This window comes from Medicago sativa, chromosome 3 (genome assembly GCF_051527215.1).
Source record: "Medicago sativa cultivar Bolivia chromosome 3, Bolivia_mono, whole genome shotgun sequence".
Taxonomy (NCBI): Eukaryota; Viridiplantae; Streptophyta; class Magnoliopsida; order Fabales; family Fabaceae; genus Medicago; species Medicago sativa.
Genome location: NC_140751.1, coordinates 61,132,359 through 61,145,560, shown reverse-complemented (window position 1 = coordinate 61,145,560; position 13,202 = coordinate 61,132,359). Strand labels below are relative to the sequence as shown.

The 13,202-nt window shown below is 40.7% G+C and overlaps 1 protein-coding gene and 1 non-coding gene across 2 annotated transcripts; both read left to right on the top strand.

Annotated features, from left to right (window-relative positions):
* Positions 1–1,003: 1,003 nt before the first annotated feature.
* LOC146938852 (U2 spliceosomal RNA) lies at positions 1,004–1,197 on the top strand. Its single transcript, XR_015033584.1, has one exon. It is a non-coding gene; the product is annotated as a U2 spliceosomal RNA (small nuclear RNA).
* Positions 1,198–7,289: 6,092 nt separating this feature from the next.
* Positions 7,290–11,746, top strand: LOC146938851 (uncharacterized). The gene is made up of 2 exons (XM_085749694.1): positions 7,290–11,625; positions 11,712–11,746. The coding sequence occupies exons 1-2, from the start codon at positions 7,290–7,292 to the stop codon at positions 11,744–11,746; spliced, it is 4,371 nt and encodes a 1,456-aa protein (XP_085605820.1).
* The last annotated feature ends 1,456 nt before the right edge of the window (positions 11,747–13,202 follow it).

Below are 13,202 nucleotides of genomic sequence, written 5' to 3'. Positions count from 1 at the left end.
CTTCTTAGTTTTCTACCTAGTACTATATGTGTATTTATTGTTCATCTAAATTTATATTTAGGGGCTGTAGTTGAAAAAGGAATACGGGTTATTTTACCTGTTGATGTCAAGTCGGTCAGTAATTTTTTTATTACTTTGTCTATACAGAAAAGGGACATATAATTGACCTATATGCTTTGCTTATCCTATATCATGCACTACATGAATTTAAAATAACAAATACCTAGATGCTTTGTCTATCCTCGACTTGTTTGATTGATTCCTGCAATATGGTTCAAAACAAAGATCTTTGATGATGATCATGATAAAGATAAAAAAATTGGGAGCAAAAGAATATTTTTTTGTCACATGAATCAATTTGCTTGATTATTACAAATTTCAAGGGGCATTTTGCAAATAAGAGCACAATTTTGAGGGGTATTTGCACATAACGTAAAAAAAATATTTGGGAATTTTTTTACCCCTGTGACATGGCATGACACGTCAGACAGTGCCACGTAGACAGTCATGTGCCACGTCATGTTGACTAATAGAGGAAATTGATAGAGGAGGCAAATTGACTAACATATTACAATTTCTAGGGGTAATTAAAATTTTGTTAATGTCAGGGGGTAATTGACGAAACTTACAATTTTAGAGAGTAATTGCCCATTTACTCATTAATTGCCTATATATATATGAGTTTTGCTAGAAGCCACCCATGAAGGTGTCTTTTAGTAACCCACACCTCAAGGTGTGATTTCCACTTTTTAGTTATAACTTTGTTAAAAGGCACCTTCATAAAAATTAGTTGGTGTCTTTTAACAAATGCTCATAAAATAACCTGCTAAAAGACACCTTTATAAAATGTGTCTTATAGAAAAACCCTATATATATATATATATATATATATATATATATATATAGACAAACACACACAATCGGTTTGTTTTTCTTTTAAAAAAATCATCTTGGTTTGTTTGTTGATTTTTTATCCTCCATATTTCAATAAATAAATAAATAAATATCTTTCTCGGTCTTTTGACTAAGATCAAGTGTAGTTCCTGTTCTTATTAGTTTAATATCTTGTATGTGGGTAAATGGTCACACAATATTAAATTATTATTTTTTAAAGATAGAGTCCGCCTAGCAGCTTGCTGCTCGGACTATTAAGTGTCGTTCATGTGTTGCACTATTGCATAACACATCCCCAAAAAAAGAAAAAATACGTATGTTCCACTGTTTTTTTCCTTTCTTTGCACATATTTTTTTTTGGATTAGCATTGTTCCTTAATTTTTTTTCTTCTCTAAATTATTTTCTTTCAATGGACATTTTTTTTTTTTCAGTTTTTAACGGTACTTGATTTTTTTTTTTTTGGTAAAATTAACGGTATTGGATTTAATATGTATATGATTGAAAGATTAGTACATTTTTATTCACCTCAAGCATTGGAGAAAACTAAAAGCTAGTTATGAAATTGATTTGAGTGAGATTAAAACGATAGATTTTGAAGTTCAACAAAAAAAAAGTGATAACAATGGATAATACTTAGGTGACATTGTCGTTGGTGACATTAGCTAACCACAATGTCACACGTGTATAAAGAAACAAAAAAAATACTATTGTGAAAGAGAAAGAAGAAAGACACTTATGACATTGTGGTTGACCAATGTCACAGTATCACCAACCACAATGTCACCCACGTGTTATCTGATAATAATAGCGACAAAAAAGTGATAATGATAATAATAGCAATAACATTGAATGATGACATAATAGATGAGGTGAATAATAGCTCCAATTGTGGGAGATCCTCTACTAATAAAATTTTTTGATTAAAATTAATTGTAAATGACATGGAAAATTCTTGGAAGTTTGTTCTCTTCTTCCTTTGTTGTTGTAATAGAAGAAGAAGATAGATAGATAGATTCACAGGATTATGAAACAACTCACTTCTCCGTCTAGCTTGCGCTACGGCCTCCCTTGTCCTGTGTTAAAGACCTTAGTTGTTGACATTATTTTTTTTTGGATAAAGTTGTTGATTATTTTTTTAAGGAGTCTTAATTGTTTTGTCGTGTGTTAAAGACCACGTGCACAGCGTCAGCGCAGTGGGCCCGATCGGAGCTGATCTATTGGCAATTGGACTTGGGAGTTGTCTGAACAAAACAAACTGCCTCATGAGATAGACTTATGTGGACCAGCACCATACAATTGGGTTTGGTCACACATATAGTTTTTTCTTTCTTTCTTTACTTTTTTCATTTTATCTCTCTTCTCTCTTTTCTCTCTTCTCTCCCATTTCTTTGGTTGTGACCACACAATGAAGTTTAGTCCCTGGTCCACACAAGTATTTTCCCTGCCTCAGAATTGGGTCTGAACACGAAACAAAAAAGAATATAGAACTTGATAGACCTTTCTTTATTCTGTCCTGTGTTTCAAATTATTATTACTCCCCTCTGTCCCTCAATAGATGACTTAGTTGACAATATATATTATTGACTTGACATACTTTGACCATATTTTTCTACTAATTCACAAAGAAAAATAATATCATGTAAGATGTTGTTGGATTCGTCTCGATGAATATTTTTAAAATATTAAATTTTCATAATTTTTTTTGTAGATAATTGAAGATATCAAAGATAAAACATATGCATTGATACGTGTGTTAGAGTCAACTTGGTCATCTATTGAGGGACGGAGGGAGTATTATTTTGGGTCATCTAGGTCAAGTTGCCTTTTTAAATAGATGTCTTCGGTGGCGTAGTTGCTTGAGATACAAGTAATATTCTCTGTGTGTACTATCTAATAGCCCCCCACAAGGTGGATGTTGATAGATATCTATCGAGCCCAGCTTGAATAGTAACAAATTGAAAGGTCGAGGATGGAGAGCCTTAGTGAAGAAATCAACTATTTGTTCTTAAGAAGAAACTGGAAGAAGCTTGAGGATCCCAGATTGAAGCTTTTCCCTTACTATATGGCAGTCAATTTCCAAGTGTTTGGTGCTTTCATGAAGTTTTTGCTTTCTCGGTGAACTGCAGGTGGTGGATATCAGCACCATGCTTGAGGAAGCTGTTCGATATGTAAAGTTTATACAGCTTCAAGTTAAGGTAGCAACTTGAGGATTCAACTAGCTCACAAGAAAAAAGGTTGATACTACGTAACCTTTGCAAAGATAACTACGGATCACTTTCCCTCATGAATTTGAAGCAGTAACTGCTATCCAAGTGTTATTGTAGGCCTTTAGGGGTCGTTTGGTGCGCAGGATAAGGAGACAGGATATGATTAAAATATCATATCCTGACTCAATCCGTTGTTTGGTGCACCAACAGGAAAGGATAAATATAACCTATTTTTAATCCTATCCCACTTCCCCTTTGTTATTTTAATCCTTAATATTTGGTGGGTTAGAAACCTGATAGGATAGAACTATCAAGCGCGCACGTATCTATTCTCAAAAACCTCATTCGACTCCCACCTCCACCGCTTCTACTTTCTTCACGTTTTTATTTTATTTTCCTCTCATCTATTTTTTGTTCCCCGTCAATTTTACTTTTTTTCTTTCTACTCCTCCTCTCAATCAATATGTATGCCTCCTTTCCATGATTCTGTAGCAAATTCGAAAGGTTTCGTTTCCAGATTTTATCGCGGCGACTACCATTGAAAAATAGGAGGTTTTGTGTCCAAATTCGAAGGTCACTATAGCAAATCATTCCTGTGATTTTCGAGTTACTGTAGAAAAATCTCAAACCCAGATGGGTTTTATTTTGATTTCGTTAAGTTTGATTGATATGTTGTTGTTGTTTGTCTTAAAATACGGATTTCAAGACGGTGTTTTTTCAAGAACTGCTTTCACAATCTGCGTTTGGATTTCAAGTTTTCATCGAGGTTCTGAGTTGCTCCAATTGTGAGTTTCAATTTGGTGATTTTGTTGCATTTGTCTAGATCTGTACGTAGTGTAGATCAAATGAGATTTACAAATAATCATAAAAAAGTTTATAATAGTTTTTGAGGCAATTTTTTTTGAGTTTTTTTTTTTCTGGATTTGTTTTGAAAGTTTAAGATGTAAATGATGAACATGAAGAAATGTACCATAAAATTTGGTGCTGAAATAATGTATGTTTTCTTATCTCGTTTGCACCAAACACATGATATGATAAAATAATGCTACTTGTTTTCTAATCATGTGTGCACCAAACATATAATAGGATAAATGTTTATCATTTCACTATCATATCCTATCCTTAACCAGTTCTTTATCCTATCCTGTCTTTATCCTATCATGTGCACCAAACGGGCCCTTAAACCTTTTGTTTGAAATATTTGAACTGTTATTTTAGGTATTTTTCGGTTATTTCTCCTTGTAAAGCTTCACAAATTGGATATTTTTTCCTCACACAATAAGTCACATTTTAATATACAAGCTCTGGAAGAAAAAGAAACATGATTGTTGAATTTCTGAAGTGAATTAGATTTTGCTGTCAAGTTTAAATCATATCATTAGACCACATATGACCATCACTCTGCTACCTCAGATGTCCAATGTGACTACTACGACGAGGTTGAGTATGCAGATAATGGATCTTCAACTCACGAAGAAAATTGCATTTGAATATTCACTTATTTATTTATTTATTTTGACGACTCTGGAAGTCCACGTATTGTTGTTTCACTTCAGTTTTAAAGTTTGTTCAATATAATAGAGAATGCAATGTGAATTCGGCTGAGTTTTTTACGCTGTAAAGCAAATGTAGCATCTGCAATTTAGTTTATAATTTTAACAGTATAACCATCAAGGAAAACATATAATCACATAGTTAAGAGATCTCGGTTGTTGGAATAAGATTGGAATTGGACGGTTCATATTCTAACTTCAACGTATTGATTTTAAAATACAACTTAAAATATGATTCCTTCAAAGTTTCATCCAAGATCCAGATATCTGCAGTTGTGTGATTACGGTTGTATGAATTAATATGTGCTTAAGACCTCAATCAAGTCGTTCAATCTCCTTCATAGCAAGGATGGCTCACCAAACTCCTTGGTTACTACGACTATGAATTAAATTGTGTTCTTGCATAGGAAGTTGGTATGTATGGATCACTTCATCCTTTTATAGGGTTCGTCCAAAGGATCAAAAGTAGGCCTAGTATTATCATTGTGCTTTTTCCCATTGAGACTAGCTTTAGCAACAAGCTAACAACAAATCACAACCATTAAATAATTAACTGTTTTAGTTGCTTGCAGTAGATATGATATGGCCTAGACAATCGTTATATCACGTTATGAGGTAGCTTTTTTGTTGAGTTAAGCTCAAATTCAAAAATAAAAATAGACATAAGTAGCCAACATTAGAAAGCAGGTAATTTTACATTGATTTTCCATATATAAACTAACTATTCAAAGATACACACAACATTCTGCTCAATAAATAAGGAAAAGAAACAGAATTGCATTCATGTTTAGACAAAATATATAATAATAGAATATACCTGACATGAGAAACTAAAATACCCTGTATTCATGTATTCTTTTTTCAATTTTATCTCATAGGGCTTTATTTGGATGAACAATTACATATGTACAAAACATTAAGAAGAAACACAAACACAAAATATCAACCAAACCAAGTCACGTGAATCTTACGCCTGAGATGCTTCTTGTGGTGTCAAATTTGGAGGTTGAACGCTGGCAGCATTTGAATATGTAAGAAAGAAGAGCTTAGTGATGTTATCGGTGCAGTTGAAAAAACATAATGAAGTTAACGAGTAAAAGGAATAGGTTGATGATATACCACTTCCAGAACTCCGGGAGGAGAATCCAGAGAAGTGTCTCACATCCAGCAACACCTGAAAAGTGGAATATGATCATAGTAGTTGGCAAGGTCGTGTCAGCTGTGTGGATGCAACGACATGACAAAATAGAGCAGTAAAAAACATCAACATAACTGGGGATGATTGTTGGAAGGGGTCGGTGTTTAAACCCCTAACTCAAGCCCAAAGGTCATCAAAATAGTATTTGCTTTATATATTTATACTCATTTTGTGATGATTGTGAAATAAAGAGGATCAAAATACTCTCTTAACTGATGTGTTCTAGTGTTGTGTTACACAAGATTACAAGTAACAAGTTCAAGTAAATCCTACTGGTGCTCCTAAAGTTGCAACACAAAACTATCGTATATATAGGGAGTATATTATTATAAGAAAAATAACAGACTTTTGTTACACAAGACTATTATAATAGTGTTGTGTGGAATATTAAAATGAAACCTACCCAACTTCGACCAAAGAGAAGGGCTAGTCTTTTGTTACATAGAAATTTATATTTATGCATAGAGTCTTACTAATTAAGGAGTGTCTTGGGACATTAGACTTGTTTTCAAATAAAGAAATTATTCTTTGAAAAGTCAAATACAACAATTTTCAATACTAAAAACAACTTTACATAAAAATTTATACCATTTAAGATATAAAGAGTGCTCGTTAACATTTCTCTTCTTCGTAACTCATATATAAAACTTAAATTTGCTTATGGAAACAAGTGGAAAATGCTTGAAGAAAAGGAATAAAAATTGCAATTTTAAAAAAATTATTGACGCCTCTTAAAATTTTAATCATCCTGTGTCAAAAAAAATTAATTTTAATCATCCATTTGCTATACTTATGAGGGATCAAGTGCACCACTTTCCATAGGATACCGCCACTCCCCTCCCTGAAGTTTTGCTTCCTTGAGATATTGGACCGTCATAATATTCCTAAAGGCTAAAGATCCCTTCATAAAGACCTGGGCGCCCTCCGTAAGGGCCTAGGCGCACTCCAGAAGGAAAATCCCTTCATAAAGACCTGGGCGCCCTCCGTAAGGGCCTGGGCGCCCCCCAGAAGGGCCACAGGCCCAGGCGCGTCTTCCATAAGGGCGCCGCCTCACTTAGTCTCTAGACCCCTCCAAAATCATCGAAAGTACGCCAATACCCCTGTTGCTTGGAAACCAAGCAACCAAAGCCCAAACCCATAAACAGGCTATAAATAACACTCTTGAGAGCAGTCTCAAGGCATCTAATCATCAGTCTAAAACCCTAGTACATTATTCTTAGCCCTAGAATCCTTACCGTACTTTTGCAAGTACAGTTGGCGCCGTCTGTGGGAAAAGGTAAAACTAGCCTTGACCACGTTTCTAAATCGCAAATCGTGATTTGGAAAACCTAAAACCAGACCTCCGAATCGTAAGACCCCCTTCCGACTTGGAAACCCCTTTTTCTTTGCAAACCTAAATCGCACCTCACGTACGATTTAGAGAAAAGCCTTTCATCATGGCGACAGCCGAAGAGTTAGAATCCATGCGAACTCAACTCGCTCAATTACAAGATCGCAACGACGCCTTACAGGCTTCGATGGAGAACATACAACAGAAACAACTGGAGGAGAAAGAGGAATCACACCACGGCGAGATGGACGATCCAGAGCCGCAGCCTCTGTCCGCCGAGATCTGGGGAGCGCCGGTTCCAGAGAACTTCAAACCACCCCATCTCTCCGTCTTCGACGGGAAGAGCGACCCTATGGAGCACGTTACAGCTTTCAACACTCGCATGTCCGTAGTCGGAGCCCCTGACTCCCTCAAGTGCAAACTACTGGCGGGCACTTTTTCTGAGGCCGCCTTACGATGGTACATGAACCTCCCTCGTTTCTCTGTCACCAGCTACCCGGACATGACAAGGAAACTCATCCAACAATTCTCTGCCAGTCGCCATCGCAAAGTACCCGCAACCAGCCTTTTCAATGTTCGCCAAGGACACAATGAGTCCCTGCGAGACTATCTAGCGAGATTCAACGATACGACCATAAAAGTCATCAATCCCAACCAAGAAGTATTTGTGGGCGCCTTCCAGAACGGTTTGAAGGCAGGACAGTTCAATGAATCACTCGCTCAAAAGCCCGCTGATTCCATGGAGGAAATAATCGCAAGGGCAGATTGTTACATAAAGGGAGAAGAGAGCAACGCTGAGAAGAGGGCGAGAGACGCCAAGGAACGAACGTCCAATTCGGAGCGGCGACCTTATCAACCATCATCTAGTAGGGATCGCACTCCTTACCGAAGACCTAATTACAGGCCCTACCCGCGTCTGGAAGAATTCACCCCTCTCAACACAAAACCGGAGCGCATTTTGAGGGAAGTCTATGAAGCCAAATTGATCCCAGACCCGCCTCCGCCACGATACGAGGTCATGGGAAAAGACAAAAACAAATGGTGCAAGTACCACCGAATACGGGGACATGACACTGACTCATGCATACACCTACGACAAGAAATAGAGAAGCTGATACAGAATGGGAAATTAAGAGGATACGCTCAGGACAGGAAGGGCGAGAGCGAACACAAGATGGAAAGAAAGAAAGATGAAGGGAGCGAAGGAAAGAGACACACGCTCAACACCATTTCGGGCGGTTTCTCCGGTGGCGGAGAGTCCAATTCATCACGAAAGAAATACGTCAGGCAGGTGATGTTGTGCCAAGAATACGAAACCCCAAACTCTGGGCGTGAACCTGACATCTCTTTCACTGCCAGAGATTTCCAAGACGTCATACCACACGACGACGACCCCATGGTCATTACTTTGCAAATATTCAAGTGGGATGTGAAGAGAGTATTGATTGACCCAGGAAGTTCGGCAGACATCCTATATTACGATACATTCGATCGAATGGGATTGGACCCGGAACTGCTACAACCTTTCAAGGGAACCCTGGCAGGTTTTACAGGCGAACAGGTACATGTAAGAGGTTACATCACGCTCAAAACAACGTTCGGGAGCGGCTCTCATTCAAAAACCATCCGAGTAAGGTACCTCGTCGTGAACTCGCCGAGCTCTTACAACATTATCATTGGTCGCCCAGCCTTCAACTTTTTGGGGGGTTTCCTATCTACAAAGTTCTTGGTCATGAAGTATCCCCTGGATAACGGAAAGATCGGGACCGTTCGAGGCGACCAGAAAACCGCCAGAGAATGCTACCACAATAGCCTGAGACTACAAAAGACAAGGAAGAAGTCTAGTAATGAAGAAACTCACGAGGTCAACATGATAGACCTCGATCCTAGAGAAGACTTCCAACAAGAGCGCCTCGAGCCCATCGAAGACTTGAAGGAAGTATCCATTGGTCCAGAAGCACATCAGACAACTAAGATCGGCACGTCTCTAAACCAGAAGGAAGAGATCGCCCTCGTCGATTTACTACGGAAAAACCTGGATCTTTTTGCCTGGCACCCATCTGAAATGCCAGGAATGGACCCCGACATCGCCTGTCACCATTTGTCAGTCAAGCCCGGAGTGAAACCGGTAGTGCAACGGAAGAGGAAGATGGGCGAGGAAAGAAGGAAAGCCGTGGACGACGAAGTGCGAAAATTAGTAGACGCCCGCTTCATCAGCGAAATAAAGTACCCAACATGGCTGGCCAATACCGTCCTGGTAAAGAAGGCGAACGGGAAGTGGAGGATGTGCGTGGATTATACGGATCTGAACTCGGCATGCCCAAAAGATCCTTACCCGCTCCCAAACATTGACCATTTGATTGACAGTGCCTCAGGCTACAACACCTTGAGCTTCATGGACGCCTACTCTGGTTACAACCAAATACGAATGGACCCTTTAGACGCCCCCAAAACAGCCTTCATGACTAACACCAAGAACTACCACTATGAAGTCATGTCTTTCGGCCTAAAAAACGCTGGAGCCACTTTCCAAAGGTCTATGGACACCGCTTTCACACACCAGATTGGACGTAACCTGGAAGTATACATCGACGATCTGGTAGCAAAAACAAAGGAAGGAGGAAGCCACACAGAAGATTTGGAAGAAATCTTAGGGCAAGTAAGGAAGTACCGGATACGATTAAACCCATCAAAGTGTTCTTTCGGAGTGCAGGCTGGGAAATTCCTAGGTTTTCTCTTAACTAGGCGAGGTATCGAAGCAAATCCAGATAAGTGTCAGGCGATCATCAACATGAGAAGCCCGTCCAACATAAAGGAAGTCCAACAGTTGACAGGAAGGCTGGCTGCCCTGTCCCGCTTCTTATCCTGCGCCGGCGACAAAGCTTTCTCCTTCTTCGCTTCAATTAGAAGGAAGGAAAAATTTGAGTGGACGCCAGAGTGCGAGGATGCCTTTCAACAAGTAAAAAAGTTTTTATCTAGCCCGCCAATCCTTCAGCGACCAAACCCAGACTCCATCCTCTTTCTATACTTGGCGATCTCCACAAATGCTATGAGTACGGTATTGGTCGAAGATTCAGAAGAAGGAGAAAAGTCGATCTACTTCGTCAGCAAAGTGTTCAAAGGCGCCGAGCTGCGCTACCAGAAGTTAGAGCGCCTGGCTCTGGCCGTAGTCGTCACAGCAAGGAAACTGCGTCCGTATTTCCAAAGCCACAGAATAGTCGTAAAAACAGACTATCCCATCAGACAAGTGCTTGGGAAACCGGTCCTGGCAGGAAGGATGGTCGCCTGGTCCGTAGAACTATCAGAGTACGACATCCAGTTCGTACCAAGAGGAAGCATAAAGTCCCAAGTCCTAGCAGATTTCGTGGTAGAACTCACCTCCCCGCCCCCAGAGGAGGTCCCATTTGTATGGCTTTTATCTGTTGACGGCTCCTCCAACTTGAAAGGAAGTGGCGCGGGCGTTATCCCGGAAGGTCCCGACGATATTATCATAGAACAATCCCTCAGGTTTGAATTCAAAGCAAGCAACAATCAGGCAGAATACGAAGCTCTAATCGCCGGCATGACATTGGCGCAGGAAATGGGGGCTGAAAACTTACGAGCAAAAAGTGATTCTCAGCTCATAACAAGCCAAATTACGGGCGAGTACCAGACGAAGGACCCTCAACTCACCAAATATCTGGGGAAGGTGCGAGCCCTAGCCAAAAGATTCGTTTTCTTTGAAGCTATCTACGTGCCCCGAGAACAGAACTCCAGAGCAGATATACTGGCAAAGCTCGCCAGCACCAAACGTCCGGGCAACAACAGAACCGTCATCCAAGAGGTAATCTCAGCACCCAATACCAACGTTGAAACGGTTAACCACATCGTCGAAGAAGGTGTCGGCTGGATGGAGCTGCTACTCAGGTATCTAACCGGCTCTTTTACACCCAAGAACAAAGACGAAGAGCAGATAGTCAGAAAGAGGGCTTCAAAGTTCACTATCATCTCAGGTAAACTCTACAAGCGTGGTCGAACAAGCCCCATGTTGCGTTGTCTAGCGGAGAGCGAGACCCACCTGGTGCTTCTTGAGGTTCATGAAGGCGTGTGCGGAAGCCACATAGGAGGGCGAGCTCTAGCTGCAAAGCTCCTCCGCGCAGGATATTACTGGCCCACTATGCTCCAAGACAGCTCAGACTTCGTTAAAAAATGTGACAAATGCCAAAGATTCTTTGATAAAAAGCACGCCCCAGCAGTAGAACTCACTTCAGTATACTCCCCTTGGCCTTTCCATAAATGGGCGGTTGACATCGTAGGACCCTTTCCTCTCGCCCCAGGACAACTGAAGTTCCTCATAGTGGGAGTCGATTACTTTACTAAGTGGATTGAAGCAGAAGCCGTCGCCAAAATAACAGCTGAGAGAGTCAAAAAATTTTACTGGAAGAAAATCATCTGCCGTTTCGGTCTACCCAAATTCATAGTATCTGACAATGGGACCCAATTCGCGAGCTCATCCGTGGTAGAATTCTGTAAACACCTAGGAATACAGACAAAGTTCGTCTCAGTAATACACCCGCAAGCTAATGGGCAGGCCGAGTCAGCCAACAAGGTCATCCTCAACGGCATCAAAAAGAAGTTGGAGGCCGCCAAGAGTCTCTGGGCAGAACAACTCCACGAGGTACTATGGTCTTACCACACTACACCACACTCTTCGACAATGGAAACGCCATTTACAATGGTTTACGGCACAGACGCCATGCTCCCAGTAGAAATTGATACCTCCACTTGGCGGAGAGATACCTTTTCTGAAGAAGGTATCTAGTCTTATATTTATGCATCTAACTTTTTGTTTCGCAGGCAAACAGATTTCATTTTTACAGTTTTACTTCTTGCAACCCCACCATATAAATTCATGGGTTATTTCTTTGAAAAGCTAATGAGACAGGTCTCGCTGTTAGCATGGATGTGATCGACGAGGTGAGAGAGCAAGCTCACATAAGAGAATTCGCCGCCAAACAAAGAGCAGCCCGCCGCTACAACTCAAAGGTGGCGCACAGAGAAATGAAAGAAGGCGACCTCGTGTTAAAGCAAGTGGTAGCCCCTACAAGGATAGGAAAATTGTTCCCCAATTGGGAAGGCCCGTATCGAGTTCGAGAGAAATGTTCCCATGGAGCTTACAAGTTGGAAGAACTGAGCGGAGAAGCTATCCCCCGCACTTGGAATATAGCTAATCTACGCCACTATTACAGTTGATTTTTCACTTTTCCTTTCTTTTTTTTTCTTTTTCGTAGTTTGTCATCTTTTTGAATAAGGCTGGCCTAAAGACCACCATTATGACTTATGATCCCTTTGAATAAATTGAATAAACAGAGGGTTAGGGTAGCACTCTTTTCCCCTGCAAGGGCAGGGGTTTTTAACGAGGCACCCTCTCCTTTTTTTCCAAAAGTTACTAGCTCCTACTGTTGCATGAAATGTTATTGTCAAAAATTTATATGCAGGCTCGCCAGTTCCGTCAACCCTGGAAGGGCTCTGACGTAGATAATTAACTTCAACCCTGTAAGGGCTCTGATGCTCGCCCAAAACGCCAACCCTGTAAGGGCTCTGGCGGGGTTCGACTGAAAGTTCCGTCAACCCTGGAAGGGCTCTGACGTAGATAATTAACTTCAACCCTGTAAGGGCTCTGATGCTCGCCCAAAACGCCAACCCTGTAAGGGCTCTGGCGGGGTTCGACTGAAAGTTCCGTCAACCCTGGAAGGGCTCTGACGTAGATAATTAACTTCAACCCTGTAAGGGCTCTGATGCTCGCCCAAAACGCCAACCCTGTAAGGGCTCTGGCGGGGTTCGACTGAAAGTTCCGTCAACCCTGGAAGGGCTCTGACGTAGATAATTAACTTCAACCCTGTAAGGGCTCTGATGCTCGCCCAAAACGCCAACCCTGTAAGGGCTCTGGCGGGGTTCGACTGAAAGTTCCGTCAACCCTGGAAGGGCTCTGACGTAGATAATTAACTTCAACCCTGTAAGGGCTCTGATGCTCGCCCAA